We start from the raw sequence: 22,663 nt of genomic DNA, 5'->3' as shown, positions 1-22,663 counted from the left end.
ATGCATTTGTTGTCTCTGTGCTATAATGTCGCCATAATTAAAGCACCTACTGGCTCAACAATGAATGATATTTGGAAATAAAGAGTGGAGAATGTTTAACTTATAAAAAACCCCAAGAAAATCCAAATATAATGATAAAAATACATATATGCATACACACAAGTGCACACGCACATTCACTCAACCATTCAGTCTTTAGGACCAATAGGGACACCATAACATTGGAGTGGTTTACTTTTTTACATTTTTATTTGAAGCCGTAAACCCTTGGCATTTGCTTAAGTCAAGCTTTCACAAGATATGTTATTTTCAATTGGGGCAAAACGGAACCCTGTTCCATTTTGTCCCGTACCTATATGGTCCATTTTGCCCCAATGACATATTTTTTAATAAAAGTTTGCGTAGAAAATCCCTGAAGCAAAGTTGGCATGCAAACAGGCGAGTCTAACGTTGATATCTTTATGATTAATATATACAAATATTTGATTAGAATCGATACCAAAATTACCAAATTTCAGACATCCCCTTACTTTAGATCATGAGGCTGTAATTTTTTGGATGGGATCTTACTCCGATGTGCCTCGATGTAACCGGATGAAAATTCAGTGCTGAAATTATTTTGGCATCTTCTCTTCTTCAAAGAATTTGCACAGAGGGCGACCTTTTTTAACATATGCTAATTTCAAAGTTCCATTTTGCCCCTCGGGTCCGTTATGCCCCACTTTCCCCTTTTATGTCGTCGAGGAAAAGTTGCGCATACGCAAGTATACTATAGATAGTCCATAGGAAAAACAATTTAGCCTTCGGGCCCGGGTTTATAGGGTTAAATTTGTAGATATTGGGACATTTAATTTTGTCGGTAATTGATGGCTAGTTTTGTCGGTAATCGTTAGCCTCTACACCCCCCCCCCCACTGAAAAAGGTCTAGCGACGCCCCTGTCCAGACGTTATAGTTATAACTCATTAATGATTAATTATCATTACTTATACATAGTAGGCCTACGTATACACTTAATTATTTAAGCCTAGGCCTACATCACATTTTAGGGCCGAAATTAAACAATGTCTTTATTTTTCCCTTGCTACTTTCAGTTTTTATTTCTTTTCCAAAACACAGCAAATGTTGCGTTTACGGTCAGGCCCCCCTTTTTTGCCAGGGCGCGCGCGTGCACCTAGCGAATCCGAGATGCACCATGCATTTGACTCGTATCTGCACGTTTGCATGCACTTACATTAAGTCCGTCATCATGCGTTGCATTTTAAGAGACTACGCCAAATACAAGTCAACACACGCCCTTAAAACTAAAACAACAACAACAACAACAACAACATCAAACGAAGGATCAAAACCTTGTTGGCCAAACTGCACGTACACACACGAAAAACAATATTACCTGCGACTTGTTTCAAGACTAGCCTGTGTTGCTTGGAAGCGGACGCCGCCAAAATACCCAGTTAGATTTCTAGCATACATTTGGCTGTAGACCTAGACCATATGTAAGTTAAGATAAGTTTATATTTGAATTAGTTGAAGGTGGAAATCTAATGGGTGTTTGTTAAGAATAAAGAGGACCAATTTTGCTTCGTGATGTAGGCCTATTAGATTTACAACGACAACGTCGTAGGTCTAGACAATTGTATTTTACTTACAGTCCCATACGCCGTAAATTTTGTGGTCTGTACACATAAACAAACTCAGAGTCGACCTCATTCTCAACTAGTTTATTAGAAGTGCCAAAACAAAAAGGATTTTTAGTTGAAGTGCCAACCTGTATGTTTGCTTTTGCGAGCCGACAGCGGGCGGGGTGTAGGGGGCAGAGCCCCCTGAAGCGGATGGAATTAAGGGCTTTCTAAACTAAGGCCGAGATGTGGCCTTTTTTTTCCAAAATAGACTAGTCTAGGTCTAGATCTATATCAATCATAATTTCATACAATTCCTGGGCTGGGTACATTCACACTGAAGGTAAATTTATATGTAGTGTCAATTTTGGTGCATTAAACACGGGAATTGTCCAAATTAAGTGAAAATCAAACAAACAGAAACAAAATGTTTCCTGCGCTGGGTACATTCACACTGAAGGTAAATTTAGGTCTAGATCTAGATCTAGTCTATGTCTAGACTCCAGGGGGCGTTTCTCGAAACCAACTCCATGACAGTCATATCTTTGTCGGCGACCTACGGAGATGTCATGAAGCGGATAAACCGTTTCACAAAGCCATGACAGACATGATATCGATATATCGCGATACTAGCAGCTCAAGAACATAGTCTTTGTCAGGATCCATTTGATTTATCAAGAATAACCCAAAACAAGTTTTGGGGCTAAAATTGTTCAAAAAGAAATATTTACATATAAATTCTCCTGAAATAAATGATAAATAGTGTCATTATCATATTTACATCATCAAACGATTTGCATATTTCTGTAAAGATTCTTAAATTGAAGAAAAACCGGTGAGTGTTTTTTTTTTGACGGTCGAATCAAAAGTTAGTTGAAGGATACCGTAATATGATAGTTTATCAATACGTACTTTTTTGTTTATTGTGACGAGGAATTTTAGGCAAAATGTCTTTTCTCAGCCAGTTTTTATTCTAGAGTCTCATAAATACTCGTTATATAATTGATTTGGTATTGAAAATATAATTTGGAAGAAGTAATTAGAGAGGGAATAATAATGCACATAGGCCCCAAAGGTATGACGGTATCCTAAGAAAAGACTATAGATCGACTATGGAAAACGGTGTGTAACATTCTTACCTCTCTTATTTATATGTTATAGTTTAATGATTTGTGATTTAATGTTTATATTCAGCTTTTTAAAGTTTCTGTATAATTGTATTCTCACTTTTGTACATTTGCATTTCGCATCCCAGAGAATTACGTACCGAACTCGTCTATATTTTTCTCAAAATGATAGTGAAACTAATCGTCCATTTCGCGGCCCATGGAATGGCAACAAACTGACTTGTGATGGCGCTTTACAGCAATTAAAAAGATATGACAGGTTCGGAGCAGTGACAACTCGCTTGTCGCGGAAGTTGTCGCTCATCTTGGCAAAGACGGCTTCGTGAAACACTTAGCTGACAAGTTGCGTGACAGTGGCGAGATGTCGTTGATCTTGTAGTTATGACGGTTTCGAGAAACGGCCCCTAGATCTATATGTAGTTATTTTAGTGCAATAAACACGGGAATTGTCCAAATTAAATGAAAATCAAACAAACAGAAACAAGATGTTTCCAGAGATTGGCAACGTCGTGGTGGCACATCGTAAGCTTATTATTGTTTACAGCTCAGGTTAGTTAAGAGTCGTATTAAATAGTACAGAAAGGTTAAATTACCCTTTTTTCCTGTTAGTAAAGCATTGGTCACAACCCACCTTGCATGTTTTAGTCCGTACAGTTTTTGGGGAGGCCACACCCGCCATGTTTTTCTGAAAACGTAGGGAGGGAGTGGCAAAAGGCAGGGAGGGGGTACCGGGGTACGTGGCCCGCACGCCACACCTGGCTGTGAGCGGTTGCGTGCATTGTACGTTGCGCATGTGGTAAGTTCCGTGTACGTGCTTACAACGTACATACTTACACGTGCTGCTCACGTACAGTGTCCTTACTCACTCGCACGTTGTAAGTGCTTGCACGTGCGATGAACTCGGTGAGTTTTTCCGCCCGATATCGGGGAATATATAGGACGACATTCCGATGTTCTCCAGAAGTCCCAGCTGCTGCTGCCTGTGAGCGTCGAAATCGGCAGCCTAGCATAGCCGGGTAATGTTGGAGCGCCTTGAGGACCTTGCAAGGTCGATACATGCACTATATAAGAATCCAATATTATTATTATTATTAAGATGCTACCCATTCCACCGCATAGACTATGTACTTCATAAATCAGTCCGCGCAACGTGCTTACTCGGTACGGTCCATGTGAGTTCTGCGTGCTCATTGGACAGTTGAACTGGGGAAGTGGCGAGTTAGCACGGACCACGCACTTATCACATGCGCAGCACGCACGTGCTAAGTGCGCCTTCCGTAGAGCAAGTGACCGTGGGCAACGAATTTAAAAGACGCACGGAGTCAGTGCGTTGTGCGCTTGTTGGCAGTATGGGCACAAACGTCACACGCACCATTTGGACAAATTTCTGGCCGAAATTCCACTAAAGTAGATCTGCGCGTGTCTTTCTTTGCTCAGCACGCACAGGTACGTCTCATGAATAAATAAAATGAACGTCAACTGACAACCCAGCCACGCAAAGGCGAGTCATGGCGTGATATGACGTCATTACTCTCTATGCTAATGAGCTTGGAGTGTCGCCAAATGTGATTGCATGGAAAAGATTAATCTTCTTACTTGTTCAAAGTTTCTGACGAATTTTCTAGACCAATCAGCTTGATTTTGATATGTGACAGAGAGAGAGGGATAAATTCCGCACTGGGAAGTGAACGAGCTTTAGCATAGGGTAATCTGTTGCAGGGATACAGAGTCTCAAACATGGGTTATCGATTATGTTTCCTGCTTCGAATTGCGCAAGCACGTGCATTGCTATGGAAGGGTTGGTGTCAAAATTCACTTGAAAATCTTTCTTTCGAGGCCTTTTCTGACGCGAATACTTAAAATTATTTTCTCATATTCTGGAAAATACAAGAAAAAAATATAGACAAGAATACCGTTTGCGCCAGCCTTGTATTTTGCAGCATTGCAAAGTTACACCAATATCTTTGAAAAAAGAACGGTTTTTTAAGCCTGTGCCCATTGGTTATAATACATTCACAGCTCAAAATCATGTCAAAAACTGAAGAAACTGCTGCTGATTTTCCTCTGTCTTGCCTTTTTTTTGGTATCGTTTAGCGAATCAGATTATTTTAGCTTTTTATCTTTCAAAACAAAAAACTCAGTCCTATATGCACCGTATCACAGTCGCCTATGTACAATTGACAAAATTGTAAGGGATGCTTGTTTAATTCCCTCCTTTTCAATGAATTATTTATCTTGGTTTATCATTGTTATACTGTCTTCCATTTCTCTCCATATCCCATTACCTTTTTAACTATTTGGTTTATTTTGTCTCTCATTCTCTCTCTCTCTCTATTTCACTCTTTTTGTTTCTCTGTCTTTGTTTTTTTCTCTTTTTTATCTATTTCTGTCTTTGTATGTTTTTCTCTCTGACTCTGATCTCTCATATTTCCTGTACTCTTTCTCTCCATCTCTCTCTTTCCCTTTCCCTTTCTAGATCTCTGTTATTAAAAGGTAATTTTCTAGCTAAAGTCAAGAGGTAGCCAGGAAACAATGAGTGATCCATCGTCAAGTCTCAGAAAAAACAAGAAGACACCCTTGCCTGGTGTGAAAAAAATTCCAGGGTGAGTTCTCCTAGCTACATGTATGTAGGTCTGCTCTCTACTAATTCAGTTCAACTCCAAAATCAGTCTAAAATCATGTATAATTATAAATGGAGAATAAGACCTCAGACTATTGAACTTCCTTTGTTAATCTGCCATAGTTTACAGGAGGGATTAGACCACCCTACAAGGTCACTGGACAGGTGGTTATCTCATCAACTCAGCTCTCAGTTAACATAAGAAAAAGAGGATCATGGGGGACCAATGGTCACCGATTAGGCATTGTTTGTTATATAGAGGGTGCAAGTAGCTACCAGTAGTGCAGTGGGCCTTTAAAACTGATTTTGAACTACCGGGTTAGCTCAGCATTGGGAATCTAGAACATGAGCCTTATCAGTTATAGGCCAGATCATGGTAATCCAACAGTTTCTCCAGGCTTAATTTCATCAATGATATAGATGTTTAGGGTTTGGGTTGAAATGAGATTTTCAGCTACAATGTAAGGTTTAGTGATATGGTTAGGTAGTTTGTCCAGGCCGGGTTGAAGTTGAAAAATGGCTTTATTCCGTTTCCTCTTTTGAGGCATTTATTAATGATAGCGTATACTGTACACTCGTACATTTACAAATCAGAGTGTGTACTCACACAGACATGATGAAATGGTTCCCCTTGAACATTATTTGTAAGGTTATTGTGTATATTTCTACTTGAAGAATTTCACTTAAAATAGCTATGACATATCAGGTGTTCAAAATATCTGGATTAATTTGAGGAATGCAAAATTTATTTTATTTTATTTTATTTATTTATTCTCCACTCATGGGATGGATTGCCCTTGTCAGGTATAAGCTGTCTTTTTCAAAGGGGTCCAAAACAATAAAACCTGATTCAACTTGAGGTATTTAAAGCAAATGAGTGAAACCCCCCCCCCCCAACAAAAAAGAAAAATTGAGAAGACTCCAAAATGTTGGTAATTTGATATTATCTAATTTTGCCTCCCGTCTAATGTACATTAAGTATCCTATTTCACAGAAACAGTATCAACATTTTACGACTTGTCACCTTTGCTCCCGATAGAGAAGAACTAATACTCATTTGCATTCTATTTTCCTGCAGGCAAAGGGCTGTACCATTTAGGAGTCAACCAACTGACTTTCTGTGTAAGTTAGACAATCATTGTACCTGTAAATTATTCTATTTAAAGCGGTATACTGAACCAATGAAATTTCCTTCTAGCGTAGTGCACAGCGCCATCTCATGGTCAACTTACCAACACTCAGAACCCAATACCTAAATTCCACTTCGCAGAAAGGGGACTCAATAATTAAAGATAACTAACAGCGCAGCTAGATATTAGCAGCAAGTTTCATACAGGACCATACTGCTACAGCTGACCTGGGATGGTGCTAGAGTAATTTTTGCAGTAGTGCTTCTAGTATAGTATGGCTTTAACAATAGTCTAGTCCCTATATGCATGAAGCAATTTTGAGACAAACAAGGATAATTAAGCTTTTGAAAATGCTGTAGTACAAATGTTCAAGGCTGTTCGTGAATTATTTATAATTTAGGGACAACAATTTATGTAAGAGGATGAGATTTATTTTTTAATAACATTTTCAAGCAATTGCCTGATTTAAGATCCTTAATTAATGCACTAGCTGTAGAGTACATTTGATGAGATTTGAGAACATGTCCTAAAGCCAGGCTATTGATAGGAACTAATTACTGTAGGCCAAATACATATTTAGAAAGTTTTTTTTTAAACATTATTTTTTTTACAATCTATTGCAAATCAAATTACTGGAATATTGATTCTAATTCATGAATTATACTCATTTTGTTGTAGGCCTATATCGCTTTATCTGAGTTGGATCAAATTGTTGATGTCCTTTAATATTAAAAATCATGTTAAATGTAGGGATATTCTTATTTACCACAATATTGAGTTTATCTTGTGAATTTTACTAGTTTCATTTTCCATGTAGCGCCTTTCAGTTGGATGATTTTGAATATGTCTCTAGCAGAATTAAACCCTGTTACACCTAGACATATTTTTAACAAAAATTGATTCTAGCTTGTGAATTTTACTCATTTTGGTTTAGCTCCTTCAGAATTGGATGATTTTGATGATGTCCTGAGTCGCACCTCGTCTAGACTCTCCACAACAGGCAACAGGGGTGACCTAGGGTCAATGCCAGGTCAAAAGGTCAACCACCTACCAAAGATATCCCCCAGGGATAAAACAAATGGTAAGCATGAAGATATATTTGTTGTTGTTAATAGTTCTCATCAAACTTGCCAATGTGTGCTTTATGCAAATACCGGTAAGTGAGAATGAAAGAATTAAAAAGAATTAAAGTGCACCAATAGAAGATAGTTCAAAGGCTGGCTGCATGCACTATAATTGTGCAGAGAAGCATCATATAAAGCATACCTGTACATACATGTATATGTCTTTCATTTTAAAAGGACACATACATGTATACATGTACTTTGGGAGGAATGCAAGATGCACTGAACAGGAGTAGAATATTTTCTCTTGTTTACTCCTTGGTAATTTATAATTTGAATGACATGTTTGGGCACAAATGGCATCATTTTGTAGAAATCTCAATTAATCCCCTGTTATATCATTAATGTAATGCATATCTCCAGTAAGAGAGGTGAAAATAAAGAATTTTCACCATTCCTAGACCATAGTGGTATGAAGGACTGTATTCGTTCTGCGCTATTCATTTGTATTTCTTCAGCAATTTGTATTAGCATTTGTTTTGTGTTTTCCTATTTGTAGCTCCTACAGATATTGATTTGATGTCCAGCATGATGGGACGAATATCCAAACTAGAGCTTCAGGTTAAATACTATGCCAAGAAAATCATTGAGAAGGTGAGCTAGTGCATGAATCAAACCACATTCAGGCTGTAGAGGTGTCTACGTCAAGTGGTTTTAAAAAGCACCTATAACCGAAACTTGTTTTGCTCTTAATGTAAGGGGTTCCATATCGCTATACTGTAGTAAAACTATGAGCAATATTCAAATAGGATCAGGTACATATGATAGATGTCTATTTCTTTGACTGCATCTATCTAGGCAACACATTCCAGTTCGTCACACTGAAAATTGTTAGCATTAATAGTTCATTACTTCTGCATCAAAAACATCCAACCACCTTGTAATATTTCGTCTTTTAAAGTGTGATTATAATCTATATCATGAAGTATATTCCTTTTTTGGTCTTTCTTTTTTTCTAGGATAAGAAGGTTAATATTTTGGAGGAGAAGATTGGCTTGATGAAGAAATACCAAGGTGAGCAAAACATTTTCCTGTATACAACAAATTTCATGCAGGATTTTGTTCTTCTAGAGCTGTGTATATTTCATTACTTCATTATACAAATTCGATCCTGTATTATTTGCCTAATACGTGCTTAAAGCCCCTTTAAAGTGTTGGGAGCCCCAAACAATTTGATGGCAAATTGTCAGTTAAATTGGATCATAATGTGAAAGAGGACGCTTCTGCAAAGATTTCCCCAAAACAAATTGTGCTTGGAGCAAAATATTAATAAAAGAATACATAATTGGGGTTTCTGTTGTACGCAGAAACCTAAATTTTGTATTCTTTCATCAATATTTGACTTCAAACACATTTGTTTTGAAAATCCTTGCAGAAATATGTTTTAAATGACATTGTATATCACATTATGATCAATTTAAGTAAAATTTTGCCATCAAATTTTTGGGGTTCCCATCAATTTAAGAGGGGCTTTAAGGTTTTTTAAATTTGTTCCATATGAATCCAAAATACAATCTGTTGTCATCTACAAATTTCTATATTCTACCTGCTGTAATTTGAGCTGATTTGAACAATGTCTGTACTGCTACATGATTTGACTCTCCAGGCCCCGTTTCATAAATCTTGTTTCAAAACAAGTTACAATAATTATTACAAGCTACTGAAATTGGGGCATTTGATTGGCTGAAAAACAAATTTGATATGAAAATTTAGCATATGTTATTGATAACATATGAAGAGTTGCATTCACTTGTATCTCTCTACACCATTGTATCTGGGTTTTTTATGATCAGGTACAACTTCTTATCAATTTTATGTTACACATGAGCTGGAGTTGATTGATTTTACTGGGCCAGGAGAGATAAACTTTGTCTAAATGTTCTGATATATTTGTACAATTCATCATACAGATGAGCCTGATATTGAGTCTCGGAGAATCAAAGAATTAGAGAGAAAATGTCAATCTTTACAGGAACAGATTCAAGATATGGAGGTAAGCTTTCTCATGTATATAGCAAACATACCTTGACAAATACCAGTGGTCTGTATGCATGCAGACACACAAGAACTATATCCATATTTTATCTCTTTCTTTTTCTTATTTTGTTTTATAATTAGCAAGAATGATATTAATGCAATAGGTTTTTTGAGTAATATTTAGAATATTAATTTTCTGTTGTAGCAAATTATGAATTTGGCTTGGTTAATTTATGTATGATGAATACCATAGCTATGTGTAATTATTAAGTTAACGGTATAAGAACGTACATTATTCTGTTTTCTTCTTTGTAAATACTAATTACAAAGTAACTAGAATGAAAATCTGGAGGCCGGTATATAGCATCTGGATACGCCTTTAAAAAAACTGTAGATCAAGACCTCAAACAGTGAAATACAGGCATGTATAAAGTCGAAACCTCTCTTTCTGTAATGGGTCTCCTACATGTATGTTGTCTCCTTCTAGGAACACATACCGGTAATTACATTTAGAACTTGTCTGGGAAGAAACCCTTCTGTATAAAATGTCTGCCTCCCTGGAATGGTCTTTCTAGACAGGTTACACTGTCAATAAAGATAGAGCAGCATGCAGTCGAACCTGCTTCAGTATTGTACTCAAGGAATCTCTATGTAAAAAGACCACCTGCCTGTAAAGACCACTTTTCATGTGTCCTGTGAGTGGTCTTTATATACAGGATTCACTGTATTTCTTTTAGATATAGTGAACCTGTCTACAGAGGCCTCACAACTCAAACAGAAAAGTGACCCCTACTGTGTGAGTCAAAAAAAAGTTTACACCTAGAAAATTGCTAATTATTAAAAAAATATATCTATGAATAGTAAATTATTATAAATCTTATGAAAGGGTGTTTTATCCCAAATCATTTGCGAGAGTGCAAAACTCGACTTGCGCCAAAGTGATGCCTACAGCATGTATTATGTTGGGATTAGTGGAGTGAGAGAATGAATTGAATGTATCAAATGAAATGCATTGCATATGCTTTTTGCAGAAGCAAAGTCACACACACACACACGCGCGCGCACAAATGTTCGTTGATATATTTGATATTCGATATTTGATATGTGTGGCATGATCAACAAAGACCGAGCTAATACCGAAATCCAAATTGTTTATTCAAACATCACATACGCAACTTTGGCGCAAGTCGAGTTTTGCACTCTCGCAAACAATGCCTCCTGTTTATCCAGGAGTGCATGAACACATACCACACAAAAATGATACCAAAAGATTTGGGATAAAACACTTTTTCATAAGAGCTTATAATTTACTGTTCATAGATGACTCTTAAAAAAATTAGCAATTTTCTAGGTGTAAACTTTTTATTGACTCACACTGGATAGACAGGTGGCTTTTCCAACAAAAATGTTTTCCTCAAGACAGAGAGCTGGCCACTTAAACATGTTTGATTCTCTTTTGACAGGACTTTTTATCAGATTATGGCATGGTGTGGGTAGGTGGTACACACGAGGAGGGTGAAGCTAGAACTTCCAAGGTGGATGGGCTATATGAGGAGTTAGATTCTGATTCTTTTATCAAGAGCCAAGGCGTATGGAGGCCAGGTATGGAAGAGACTCCTTTAATGGGTCAATCTGCCATCTTGTACTGATGGTATCTGTTAGACTGAACATGATACATGCACACTCGCGCTGCAGATGAATACATGGGACTGCATGATAGTGATACTGTAATTTATTTTATTTTGAAAGTGATCTATGAATGATAACTTTGCAATTCATGTTGGCAATAGTGAAGGTGAGGTGATGATGATTGGATCACTGAAGAAAAGGAATTAAAAGGATCATAAATATTTGTACAATCTTTGCACATATAAATGAAGACTGATATATCCAAACATCAATTAAGTTAATAAAGCTAAATGCCTACATCAAATTAACTGTATCCACTTCAAGCTCAACATATACTAATAGTATTACTATCATTGAATCAACAGATAAACACATCTAGAAGTTTCTGACAGTGCGGTTTCTATGCTCTGTTCTGAAACTGAAATCAATCAAAATACTACTTTAACATTTTGAAATGTGTAGTGTAACCTCATTATAACAAACTCACTAAGACTAAGGAAACTTCCAAGCTAAATACGAATACTAATCTAACATCACCAAAACAACATCTCGTTAATCAAATGTAAGATTAAACCCCTAGTCCTTTGTTTACATCATAATTCACAAACTTCCATTTATAGAGCAAACATTTCCAGTTTATAAGCTTACTCTGTTTTGTTCATTCATGTATTTACTAACTCAACTTTCTCACTTAAACTATCACTCTAAATGGCCAACAAGAAGCCCTAGCTTAAATCATGTATTAAACCACCTGAATACATGGTATCAAACATATCTACATAAATGAAGCGATATTTAACATCGCGTCTGTATGTTATGAATTGTCATTTCTAAAAGCAATAAGACTTCCAATGTAACTCATACAACGTAGACCCTATCATTATACAGTTTTGTGCATAGCAATTTATACACTGTAGTCTGTACATTTTACCTCAACAACCTGACCAAAACACATTCTTAAATCACCACAAATGAAAAACATGATGTTTTAAAGATAAACTTACTTCTGTGGCGACATTTCCTGGCTAACTAAAACAACATAGTAAGACTTTCGTCTCCTGAACGTCCTTTCCTAACGAAAGAAACATGGCATCTGCTGACACGTTGCTCTGAATTAGCATTAGCATAAATTCCATACGCGCTATGGTAGATGTAAAATAAGCTACGGTGTCTTCTGAACTAAAAGGAAAATAATTCAGCTAACTCCTAGTTTGTCAACAAACCAATGATGATGTGGTGTTGTTGATGATGATGACAATGATGAGGAGGATAATGCTAATAGTGATGATGTTTTTTTTCTCATATCAATTATGACGACGATGGTGATGATGATTATATGATGGTGATGTTGATGATGGCAATAATGTGATGTTGATTATTGTCATTGTGACGATAGTGATGTTTATATTCATAGTGATAATGATAGTAAATATGTGTATGCAAGATCAAAACAATATTTATGAATACCATTGATAATTATGATGCATGTAATTATATTGATGTAGAAGATGGTGATGAAAAGGTTGATATAAAAATTGTAAAGTTGTGTCCTCTGAAGTCACTGTCTTACGATAGTATACCTATAGCATTTGAAATAATGCTTGTTGTTTGGAGAGTCCCTCCCTTCTTACGCCTCTCTCTCTCTCCTCAGGGTCATCGCTCGTCTCATCGGAGAACTGCATTCCAAACTTTGACCTGGTGCTGAAGAACATCCAGGAACTGAACATCGTTGCTAGAGAAGGAGAGAAGAAGATTCAGCACACTGTGAGTGGAGCACGTTTCAAGACGGTCGATAGCATTCCCCTCACCCTGTACGCAAACGGGTTCTTCATGTTCAACGGACCATTCCGTTCGTACGACGAACCAGAAACACAGGTAACAATATCTATTTTAAAGGAAGCATGATGACTCAGTGGTATAGAGCAGTGCAGGGGAAGCTCTGGGTTTGAAACCATGCCATTATTCCGTCCATTAAGCCTTAATTGTTATCAACCACAATAATCTGTCATAATACCATTCTATTCCAAAGCTTCCAGATACTAAATGATGAGCGATGATGAATTATTACAAGAAGGGCGATCTTGAATATATAAAACTTTACTTGTATATTTTGGTGTTTTTTTTTTTTTAATTGTGGTGCATTTGAACTATCCAAATATCAACATATTTTTTTTTTTTTTTTTTAAATCAACAAAAGTCCAGAGACAAGTGACAGTAATAGAAGTTGTAATCTTTTTCTGGCCAACTTGTGTAATAAAGCTATCGACAAGGGCCTTGACTTGAAAGAGGTATTTTTTTCAATTTTGATCACCTGATGATTATTATGCCTATCTCTTTTTTCTGGTCATAGCAATGCATGCAAGATCTTACAGAAGGTTATTTCCCAACCGAGCTGCAGTCTAGATATCCTGATGGTGTCCCAATCAAGGTGAGCCCTTTCTCTTTTGTATCGTTCCAAAGTGAAGCTTTGTATATCTGTGTCTGCAGTGACTTGGAGCACTGTGGTATATATTGGTAAAAGGCTCTTGCATGACTCTCGTATGAGAGGTCCCTGGTTTGATCCTTGCATACATGGTGCTTACATCCTTGGACAAGATGTTTTGCCCACATTTGTCTCTCTTGACCCAGGTGTTTTAAAAGGGTACGTATAGCAAAGCTGGGTCAATATGAGTGCAGGGCCTGCAAAAAAGCAATAATAATTATATAGCTACCCTGGGTAAATAGAACATGCATCATGTATTTTCTCAATATCTGTATAACCTTGGGGAGCATACCAATATGTAAAAGGATGTTTAACTTCATAATCATCATCATCATCATCATTACCATTGTCATCATCCTCATTATCATCATCGCCATCCTCATCAACATCGTCATCAACATCATCATCAACACCATCACCATCATCATCGTCATCATCATCATCATCATCATCATCATCATCATCACTATCATCATCACCAATATCATCCCCTTCCTCATCACCATCATCATCATCATCATCATCACCACCATCATCATCATCATCATCACCACCATCATCATCATCATCATCACTATCATCATCACCAATACCATCCCCTTCCTCATCACCACCATCATCATCATCATCATCATCATCATCATCATCATCGTCATCATCATCATCATCACCACCATCATCATCATCACCAATAACATCCCCTTCCTCATCACCATCATCATCATCATCATCATCAACACCATCACCATCATCATCATCATCATCATCACCAATATCATCCCCTTCCTCATCACCAACATCATCATCATCATCATCATCATCACCATCCTCATCATCGTAGCCATCACCACCACCACCATCATCGTCATCATCATCATCATCATCATCATCAAACATCTTTGTTCTCCTTCCTTTCACGCATCCCACACAGAGCGAGATGTCTTTACTATTAATTGCACGATCACCAAAAATTACCTGGTGAATGAGTGAATGAAAGGACTGTCTCCATTTTGAGCTTTGAGGATGAGTTATTTTCTCAGCGGATCAGACGAAGGACACGGAAGCAGTTCAGGCAGTGGACTAGGTCAGGTGTCGTGTTGGGTTCAGGATTGAAGATAAACAAAATTGGTGAATGTGGGATGTTGAAATCGGAGCATACATCACACAACCATAGGACTTCATTTAGGGGCATTGCCCTCAAGGTACACTAAATGCATGGTTATATTTTGTATTCTTAAATCTCTTATTTCCTCATTTTCAAGGTGGATGATCAGAGAGATGTGGCTTTTAAAGACCAACGTAACCGGGAGTTCTTCCCTGGTACTGGCCTAGCCGTTGGTGGGTGCAATGATGGGCCATCAAGACTGGTACCCTCTAACCTGGATAAGGCCACCAGTATGGCAAGCAGTGGACCACCTGTCAGTCAGGAGCATGGACCACTCAAGTTAAGAGAAACAACCAAGCCCCCAGGTTAGTAATAATCAATATTATTTCACAGTAATTTGAGTTCTGTATGATCAGAGTATTTAACTGATAAATTTGTATATGTACCTCCAATGAATTTTAATTTCTTCAAAGTTGTGTAACATGATCAATATATTTTCTGATAAGGGCCAGCAAAAGTGCTGAATGAATTCCATATAGATAATGCTCTTTCATATCTTAGCAGCCAAACTATTACATTCATAATGATCTAAAGAATCATTTTTTAGAAATAATTCCATTAATGCTGCAAATACCATCAAACCTGTCTTAGTGGCCACCTGTCTACAGTGGTCACTTTCTCTTTTTCCCTTGGGTGGCCTCACGTTTCACTGTATATTTATTTATAAATATCTTTACTTGCCTGAAGTTCATAGTGCAAATACAATCAAACCTGTCTCAGTGGCCAACTCTCTATAAAGACCACCTGTTTGTAATGACTTTGTACTTAACAAAATTATTATTATTATTTTTTTTTTAAATTAGTGAACATATTATATGACCACTTTTTACACTGTAAACAAAAAGTACTTGGACTACTACTTGCATGTTTTTATAAACCATATTGAATTGAATTGAATTTCCCTGTCATCTCTGTAGTGGACCCCATGTCAGTAGATCAGTTCCTCGGCAAGCTACACCCTACCATGTCATCAGGTGGAAAGGTCATTGACGTCAGGTCATTAGTGGCTGATTTGCTAAAGGTAAGCTTATTTTAAAGTTGTTCAATAATAGCTTATTTATGGGAAGGGAAGACCAAACATTTCATGGAAAGATATGGTGGAGAAAGAAAGCAGTAGGGTAGGATGCTCGAGACAAGAAGAAGTGGAGGTAGGGAGTATCACCATGGGGAGTAAAATGAGGATGACAATTAGCTTTCATGCTATCTTTTGGCCGGTTCTCCCTTTAACAACATTTTAAGTTTTTAAGTTTAAAATATCCTTTATTTGAATCACATCCTCTGTGAATTTCAAATCTAGCCACACTTTTATGTATCTTTAAGGAATCCAACCAGATCTCTACGTATTATTAAGTTATGGCTAATTCACAGGTTTGATATGACATGATATACAACATCAACTGTTTAATTGTTGTTACTTTGTTACCCACTTGATTGCATTTTGTAACATTGTGATATGTTGTTAATAAATTCAAATTCAAATGATGATGATTGCCTATAGAAATCATTTTCCAGAATATGTAATACACATCTGTACCTGCATTTTAGTGTCATTAGTTGATGCATGAGGCTGTCCATAAGCTATCTGTAGGTAAGTTGAACTTGACTCTAAGCCGGACTTAAATATTATCGAGAGTCATTTGTAGCCTTAAAATGAAATATATTCAAAAGCGAAAATTCAAGTATTTTAGACTTTTCATAAATTCTACATTAAGAACATGACATTTCCTTGATAGAAAATATGAATGATTTGAATCAACATTTTAAGCCATTTAAAATAACTTTAAAAGAATATTTTTAAAGATGCTAATGGCTTTCCATGATTTTTAAGTCCAACTAATAGAGATAATTTCAACTTTGGATCTTTGTGAAACACCCCCTAGATTACAATTTTGTTGTATGGCCTTTTATGATCAGGAGGAGACGATACCCAACGCCGTCACGGTAGTCAACACCCCCATAGTTCGGGATATCAAAGAGAGAGCCCTCTCTGGTAAGACCGGTCAATCCAATCGCCCGGTCTCTGCAAGGTCATTGCCACGGAGTGATGTCACAACCCTGCGTGTTAAATCGGAGAGCGGAGACCATACTTACATCTTGAAGTTGAGATTTACCGACACCATAGGAGATCTGAGGATGCATCTTGATAAACAGAGGTAGATTTACATAATATGCAAATTAATAACATTTTGATTGAGCATGTTTTGATTGTGACCTTGTATGATGTAGAATATGATTTAGCTAATAAAGACTGGGTTCGAGGTAGGAAGGTATTAAAGCCCCACTGCACTACTGATAGCTACTTGTGCCCTCTATAGGGTAAAAAATAACTAATCGGTGCCTGTTGGTCCCCCATGATCCCCTTTTTCTTATGTTAATTGAGAGCTGATTTGATGAGATAACCACCTGTCAGTGACCTTGCAGGGAGGTCTAATCTCCCTGGCCAAACTAGTACAGTCGACAGGCCTTGAAGGAGATTTTTGTAATTTAAAAGTTTGAGTGTTATCTATTGTTAGAGTAAGCTTCACAATGCATGTGTATTTCATTTTAACTTGCTGTAACAGAACGTGGGTTTAAGGGAGCCAACCACCCGATTAGGATTACATTTTTCATTATTTGCACATTTTTTGTCATTTGATAGGGTGGGGTGGGGGGGGGGGGGGGGGGGAGTAAAGGCTCATTCAGATATGACGCAAGAAACAGCTCCCCTCCAAAAAACCCTGCTATTATTATTTTGTGTGTAAATTAATGGCAACTGCATACAACAAAGGTCCTACACAAATTCATTGAGCTCTGTGCTATAACATACAGAATTGTGAAGTGTATCAACTTTATGTCATCAGCTAGGAGATAACAAAATTATTTTTTTAGGGGGGCTGCTTCATATCTGAATGAGACTTTAGCGCCATATTGCATGTGTAGTTCATTTGTATGTGCTTTGACCCAATTGGTTACTGAATTACGGAGTAAGATTAGATAAAAAAGTTTATACCAGCACTGTAAATTCCCTCCATAATTTTGTTGTTGTTACAGGAAACCACATGCCCCTGACTACATTCTGGTGACGACATTCCCTAATAGGACATACACCGATCTGGAGTCAACTCTGGAAGCAAGTGGATTAACACCAAATGCTACTGTTCTGATGAAATTAAAGATGAGATAACACCAAACACATCTTGCTTGTCTTCATCCATTTTGTAACTGACAATGACAAAATTGACACTGGAAGGGAATGGATTAACACCAAATGCTACTGTTCTGATGAGATTGAAGATGAGATAACACGTACAAACACATCATGCTTGTCTTCATCCATTTTGTAACTGACAATGACAAAATTGACACTGGAAGGGAATGGATTAACACCAAATGCTACTGTTCTGATGAGATTGAAGATGAGATAACACCAAACTCATCTTGCTTGTCTTCATCTATTTTGTAACTGACAATGACAAAATTGACGCTGGAAGGGAATGGATTAACACCAAATGCTACTGTTCTGATGAAATTGAAGATGAGATAACACCAAACACATCTTGCTTGTCTTCATCCATTTTGTAACTGACAATGACAAAATTGACACTGGAAGGGAATGGATTAACACCAAATGCTACTGTTCTGATGAAATTGAAGATGAGATAACACCAAACACATCTTGCTTGTCTTCATCCATTTTGTAACTGACAATGACAAAATTGACACTGGAAGGGAATGGATTAACACCAAATGCTACTATTCTGATGAAATTGAAGAATGAATAGTGTTAATCACCATCATGTTTTTTTGTAATCTCTTTTGTAGATGACAATGAATGAAACCGACATTGCCATGTTAAAGCAACACAAATTTCAGAATTCAGCACTAAAGGCGAATGCATGATTAACTTTTTAAAATCTCTCCAATTTTTGGTGAAGTTCAAGAATAGAAAGCGTCAACCATCATGTCTTTAAATCGTTTGCAAATTCTGATCCTCGTCTGTTCTGAATTGGACAATGAAAGTGGATGGATTACATGGAGTAATTAATACTGCTACATGTAATGTACAGCACCTAGCTGTATTGCATCATCAGTCTATTGGGTAGTTAATGTTTTTGATCGGTGCAGATGGATATTGAAATGATAAATGCTAGTGCCATCATTTTGGTAGCTTTTCCTGCTTAACCTGGACAATGAATACATGTGTAAACAATACATTCTTTATGAACATGAACGGATCTGAATTCAGCTATGGAAGAGAATGGCTCAATGGCAAATATCACATTTATCTATCCATTCATTGTCTGTGTATCTATTTCTTTATTCATCCATCCATCCATTGACCTATCTATCTCTCTACCATGGTATCTTCTCCCTTCTTGGAGATTAATTGTAACATTTATCCACACTCCTTTGCAATTCCAATTCTATCGACGTACGTCAAAATGTTGTTTTTTTCTTCTTTGTATAACGTCATGGTTTTTTTCCCAATTGCTTCTTGTCTTCCCTCCTTATCTAGTACCTCCTATCTTCCAAGTCTTTCAAATAGGACAAGTATTTTGTCTTTATTTCATTAACTAGTCTCTGGTAGTTGTTTAGCTGTCAGGATATTTTTTTAAATCCTGCCCTAAAATTATGCAGGCAGAGGGTGTGTTGTCACATAATATGATGATGGCGGTCTCCTGCATTTTCTGAAATTAATCTTTCTCTTCTTTTTTTTTTCATTGAAATTATATTTGTGTTTGTATGCATCTTATTCAATGTACTTAAAAATGTATAATCATGTAAAATGAAGAAATATTTGTTACTTTATGTATATGATTATGTTTCATTTTGAAAATGCAGAAATAAAAATAAATAAACAAACAAACAAACAATATTTAATAAATCTGGAGTTACATAGCGCTTAAAGGTATAGACCAGTTCTGGTCATGCAATTGCATTGTGAAAGAAACGTTGTGGAATTGATCAGGAAAGGTTGATCATCTAGCATATAAGTATTGGTGTGTACTGCAAGGTTCTGGAATCGTCAAAATGATAAGAAATTTGGCCCAGTCTTGGTAAAATTACAAGCACTGTACACAGAAAGATGTATATGGGACTACGCGATATCTATCCAGTCCGGATAGATATAATAATTTACCAAATATATCAATTAGTAGGCAGTTTCCCAGCAAAGTTTGTTTCATCACGGATTAGTCAAACCATATTCTTTCACATGATTGGTAGTAAGAGCTTCCATTTCATTTTTTGAGATGAGGGCGTTTCCAAAACTGGTCTATACCTTTAAAACGAAATACTGTCTGTAGGAAGTGCTCTCCAGATATTACTGCATGATTAGGACACATGCACACTAAAAATAAATTCTCCATAAATGCCATCCCTCACTATTGATGCAAATCAATATAAAATAGTTCATGTCAAGAAAATATGAAATATATTGGTGAATGATGAAAGTGTTAAAGATGATAAACACATTGTGAGCCTGGCAAGTGATTCATATTTACTGAGTACGACCTCTATATGACCAATTCATTCCAATTTATTTCAATCCGCACACAAAATAAAAAATAAAAAATAAAAAATAAAATGTTTAAAATAAACATTACATTTATTTCATTATAACTTTCATCATATTCATGGAGTTACAGAATTAAGATACTTGCTACAAGTGAGATAAAGAAGTTGAAAATTTATAAATCAGTGGATTATGCTATCTTAGTTGGAGCTTAGATATGAACTAAGAGTTCACTTTAATGTTCCTTTCATATACAGTACATTTCTTTTCCTTTATAAATCATATGACAAACAATGTTTGGGCTCTTTGAATAATTATAGATGAGGTCAGAAGAATAAATCTACTGAAAAGGATGAAACTATTAAAATGCGCTGGAATGTGAAATATGACAATAAATAACTGCAAAGTTTGGGCCAATCTTTCATATGCCACATGTTTATTGTATATAAAGTCCTATTCGTTCATATCTGTGTGCAGTGTATGTGTTTTCCAGCAAGATTCAGCTAATATTCTATTATCTTGATCCAGTGGCGGAACCAGGGGGGGGGGGGGGGAACCGTCCCCCCCCCCCCTGGAAAAAAAAGAAGGAAAAAAATAAAGGAGAACAAAAAAAAAAAAAAAAATGTTAAAAAAAGGGGAAAAAAGAAGGGGAAAAAAAAGAAGAAAAAAAAAAGGAGGAAAAAAAAAAAGGAAAAAAAAAAGAAGGATATGAAAGTGGTAAGATATCAAAGGTATCAAATGCTCATCTGACCGTAAATAAATGCCTAAAAACCCTTGACTTCCGGTGGCTCTGCCCCCTAGACCCCACATAGGGCCCTAAAGTGGAAAGCTGGATGCTAATCTGACGATAAGTTAATGATTAAAACCCCTGAGCTTTTGGGGTCTCGCCCCCCTGGATCTCACGCCAATTAGGTTCTTGCCAGTGTCACAAAAAAGGTATCAAATATGTTCATCTAACCGTAATTAAATGCCTAAAAACCCTAAGTTTCCGGGGCTCCACCCCCTCGACCCCACCAGGGGGCCTAAGGCGGGCCACTGCATGCTTGTCTGACAGTAATTTATTGCCAAAAACCCCTGAGCTTCCGGGGGCTCCACCCCCTGGACCCCACGCGAATTCGTGACCTGCCAGTGTCACAACTAGGGTATAAAAGGATACTCGTCTGGCAGTTATTTAATGCCCAAAACCCCTGAGCTTCTTGGGGCTCCGCCCCCTGGACCCAACACCTTTTTGTGTCCTGCCAGTGTCACAAATAGATATAAACATATGCTCATCTGACGGTTATTTATTGCCCAAAACCCCTGGGCTTCTTGGGGCTCCGCCCCTTGACCCCACGCCAATTCGTGACCTACCAGTATCACAAATAAGGTATACAATATGCTCATCTGACGATAATTTAATGTATCAAACCCCTGAGCTTCTTGGAGCTCCGCCCCCTGGACCCAACACCAATTTATGTCCTGCCAGTGTCACAAATAGATATTAACATTATGCTCATCTGACCGTTATTTATTGCCCAAAACCCATGGGCTTCTTGGGGCTCCGCACCCTGGACCCCACGCCAATTCACGACCTACCATTGTCACCAAATAAGGTATAAAAGCATGCTCATCTGTCAATAATTCATTGCCCAAAACCCCTGAACCTCCGGGGGCTCCGCCCCCTGGACCCCACGCCAATTCGTGACCTACCAGTATCACCAAATATAAGGTATAAAACCATGCTCATCTGACAAATATTTATTGTCCAAAACCCCTGAACTTCCGGGGGCTCCGCCCCTGGACCCTAAGTCAATTCGTGACCTGCCAGTGTCACAACTAAGGTAAAAAATCATGCTCATCTGACAATAATTTATTGCCCAAAACCCCTGAACTTCGGGGGGCTCAGCCCCTTGACCCCCAGCCAATTTGTGACCTACCAGTATCACAAATAAGGTATAAAATATGCTCATCTGACGATAATTTAATGTATCAAACCCCTGAGCTTCAGGGGGCTCCGCCCCATGGACCCAACACCAATTTGTGTCCTGCCAGTGTCACAAATAGATATAAACATATGCTCATCTGACCGTAATTATTGCCAAAAACCCCTGGGCTTCTTTGGGCTCCGCACCCTGGACCCCACGCCAATTCGTGACCTACCATTGTCAGCAAATAAGGTATAAAAGCATGCTCATCTGACAGTTATTTATTGCCCCAAACCCCAGAACTTCTAGGGGCTCCGCTTTTTGGACCCCAGGCCAATTCGTGACCTGGCTATTCACAACTAAGGCATACAATCATGCTCATCTGAAAGTT

The 22,663-nt window shown here is 37.4% G+C and overlaps 1 protein-coding gene across 3 annotated transcripts; it reads left to right on the top strand.

Annotated features, from left to right (window-relative positions):
- Nucleotides 1-1,434: 1,434 nt before the first annotated feature.
- On the top strand, nucleotides 1,435-19,098 carry LOC591196 (UBX domain-containing protein 11). Of its 3 annotated transcripts, none has more exons than XM_011663705.2 (14): nucleotides 1,435-1,454; nucleotides 5,224-5,350; nucleotides 6,446-6,489; nucleotides 7,432-7,578; nucleotides 8,121-8,215; nucleotides 8,581-8,635; nucleotides 9,532-9,614; nucleotides 11,062-11,200; nucleotides 12,879-13,102; nucleotides 13,578-13,655; nucleotides 14,972-15,179; nucleotides 15,792-15,895; nucleotides 16,789-17,027; nucleotides 17,905-19,098. In XM_011663705.2, exons 2-14 carry the CDS (start codon nucleotides 5,280-5,282, stop codon nucleotides 18,035-18,037), a joined length of 1,620 nt encoding a protein of 539 aa, XP_011662007.2. In that variant the 5' UTR covers nucleotides 1,435-1,454; nucleotides 5,224-5,279; the 3' UTR covers nucleotides 18,038-19,098. The 3 variants fall into 3 exon arrangements, with proteins under 3 accessions (XP_011662007.2, XP_030850607.1, XP_030850608.1); XM_030994747.1 differs by having other exon boundaries at nucleotides 1,451-1,497; XM_030994748.1 differs by lacking the exon at nucleotides 1,435-1,454 and adding an exon at nucleotides 3,151-3,163.
- Nucleotides 19,099-22,663: the final 3,565 nt, after the last annotated feature.

Source organism: Strongylocentrotus purpuratus, unplaced genomic scaffold, assembly GCF_000002235.5.
Source record: "Strongylocentrotus purpuratus isolate Spur 01 unplaced genomic scaffold, Spur_5.0 spur5_scaffold_21, whole genome shotgun sequence".
Classification (NCBI taxonomy): Eukaryota; Metazoa; Echinodermata; class Echinoidea; order Camarodonta; family Strongylocentrotidae; genus Strongylocentrotus; species Strongylocentrotus purpuratus.
This window is presented reverse-complemented; position numbering and strand designations above follow the sequence as displayed.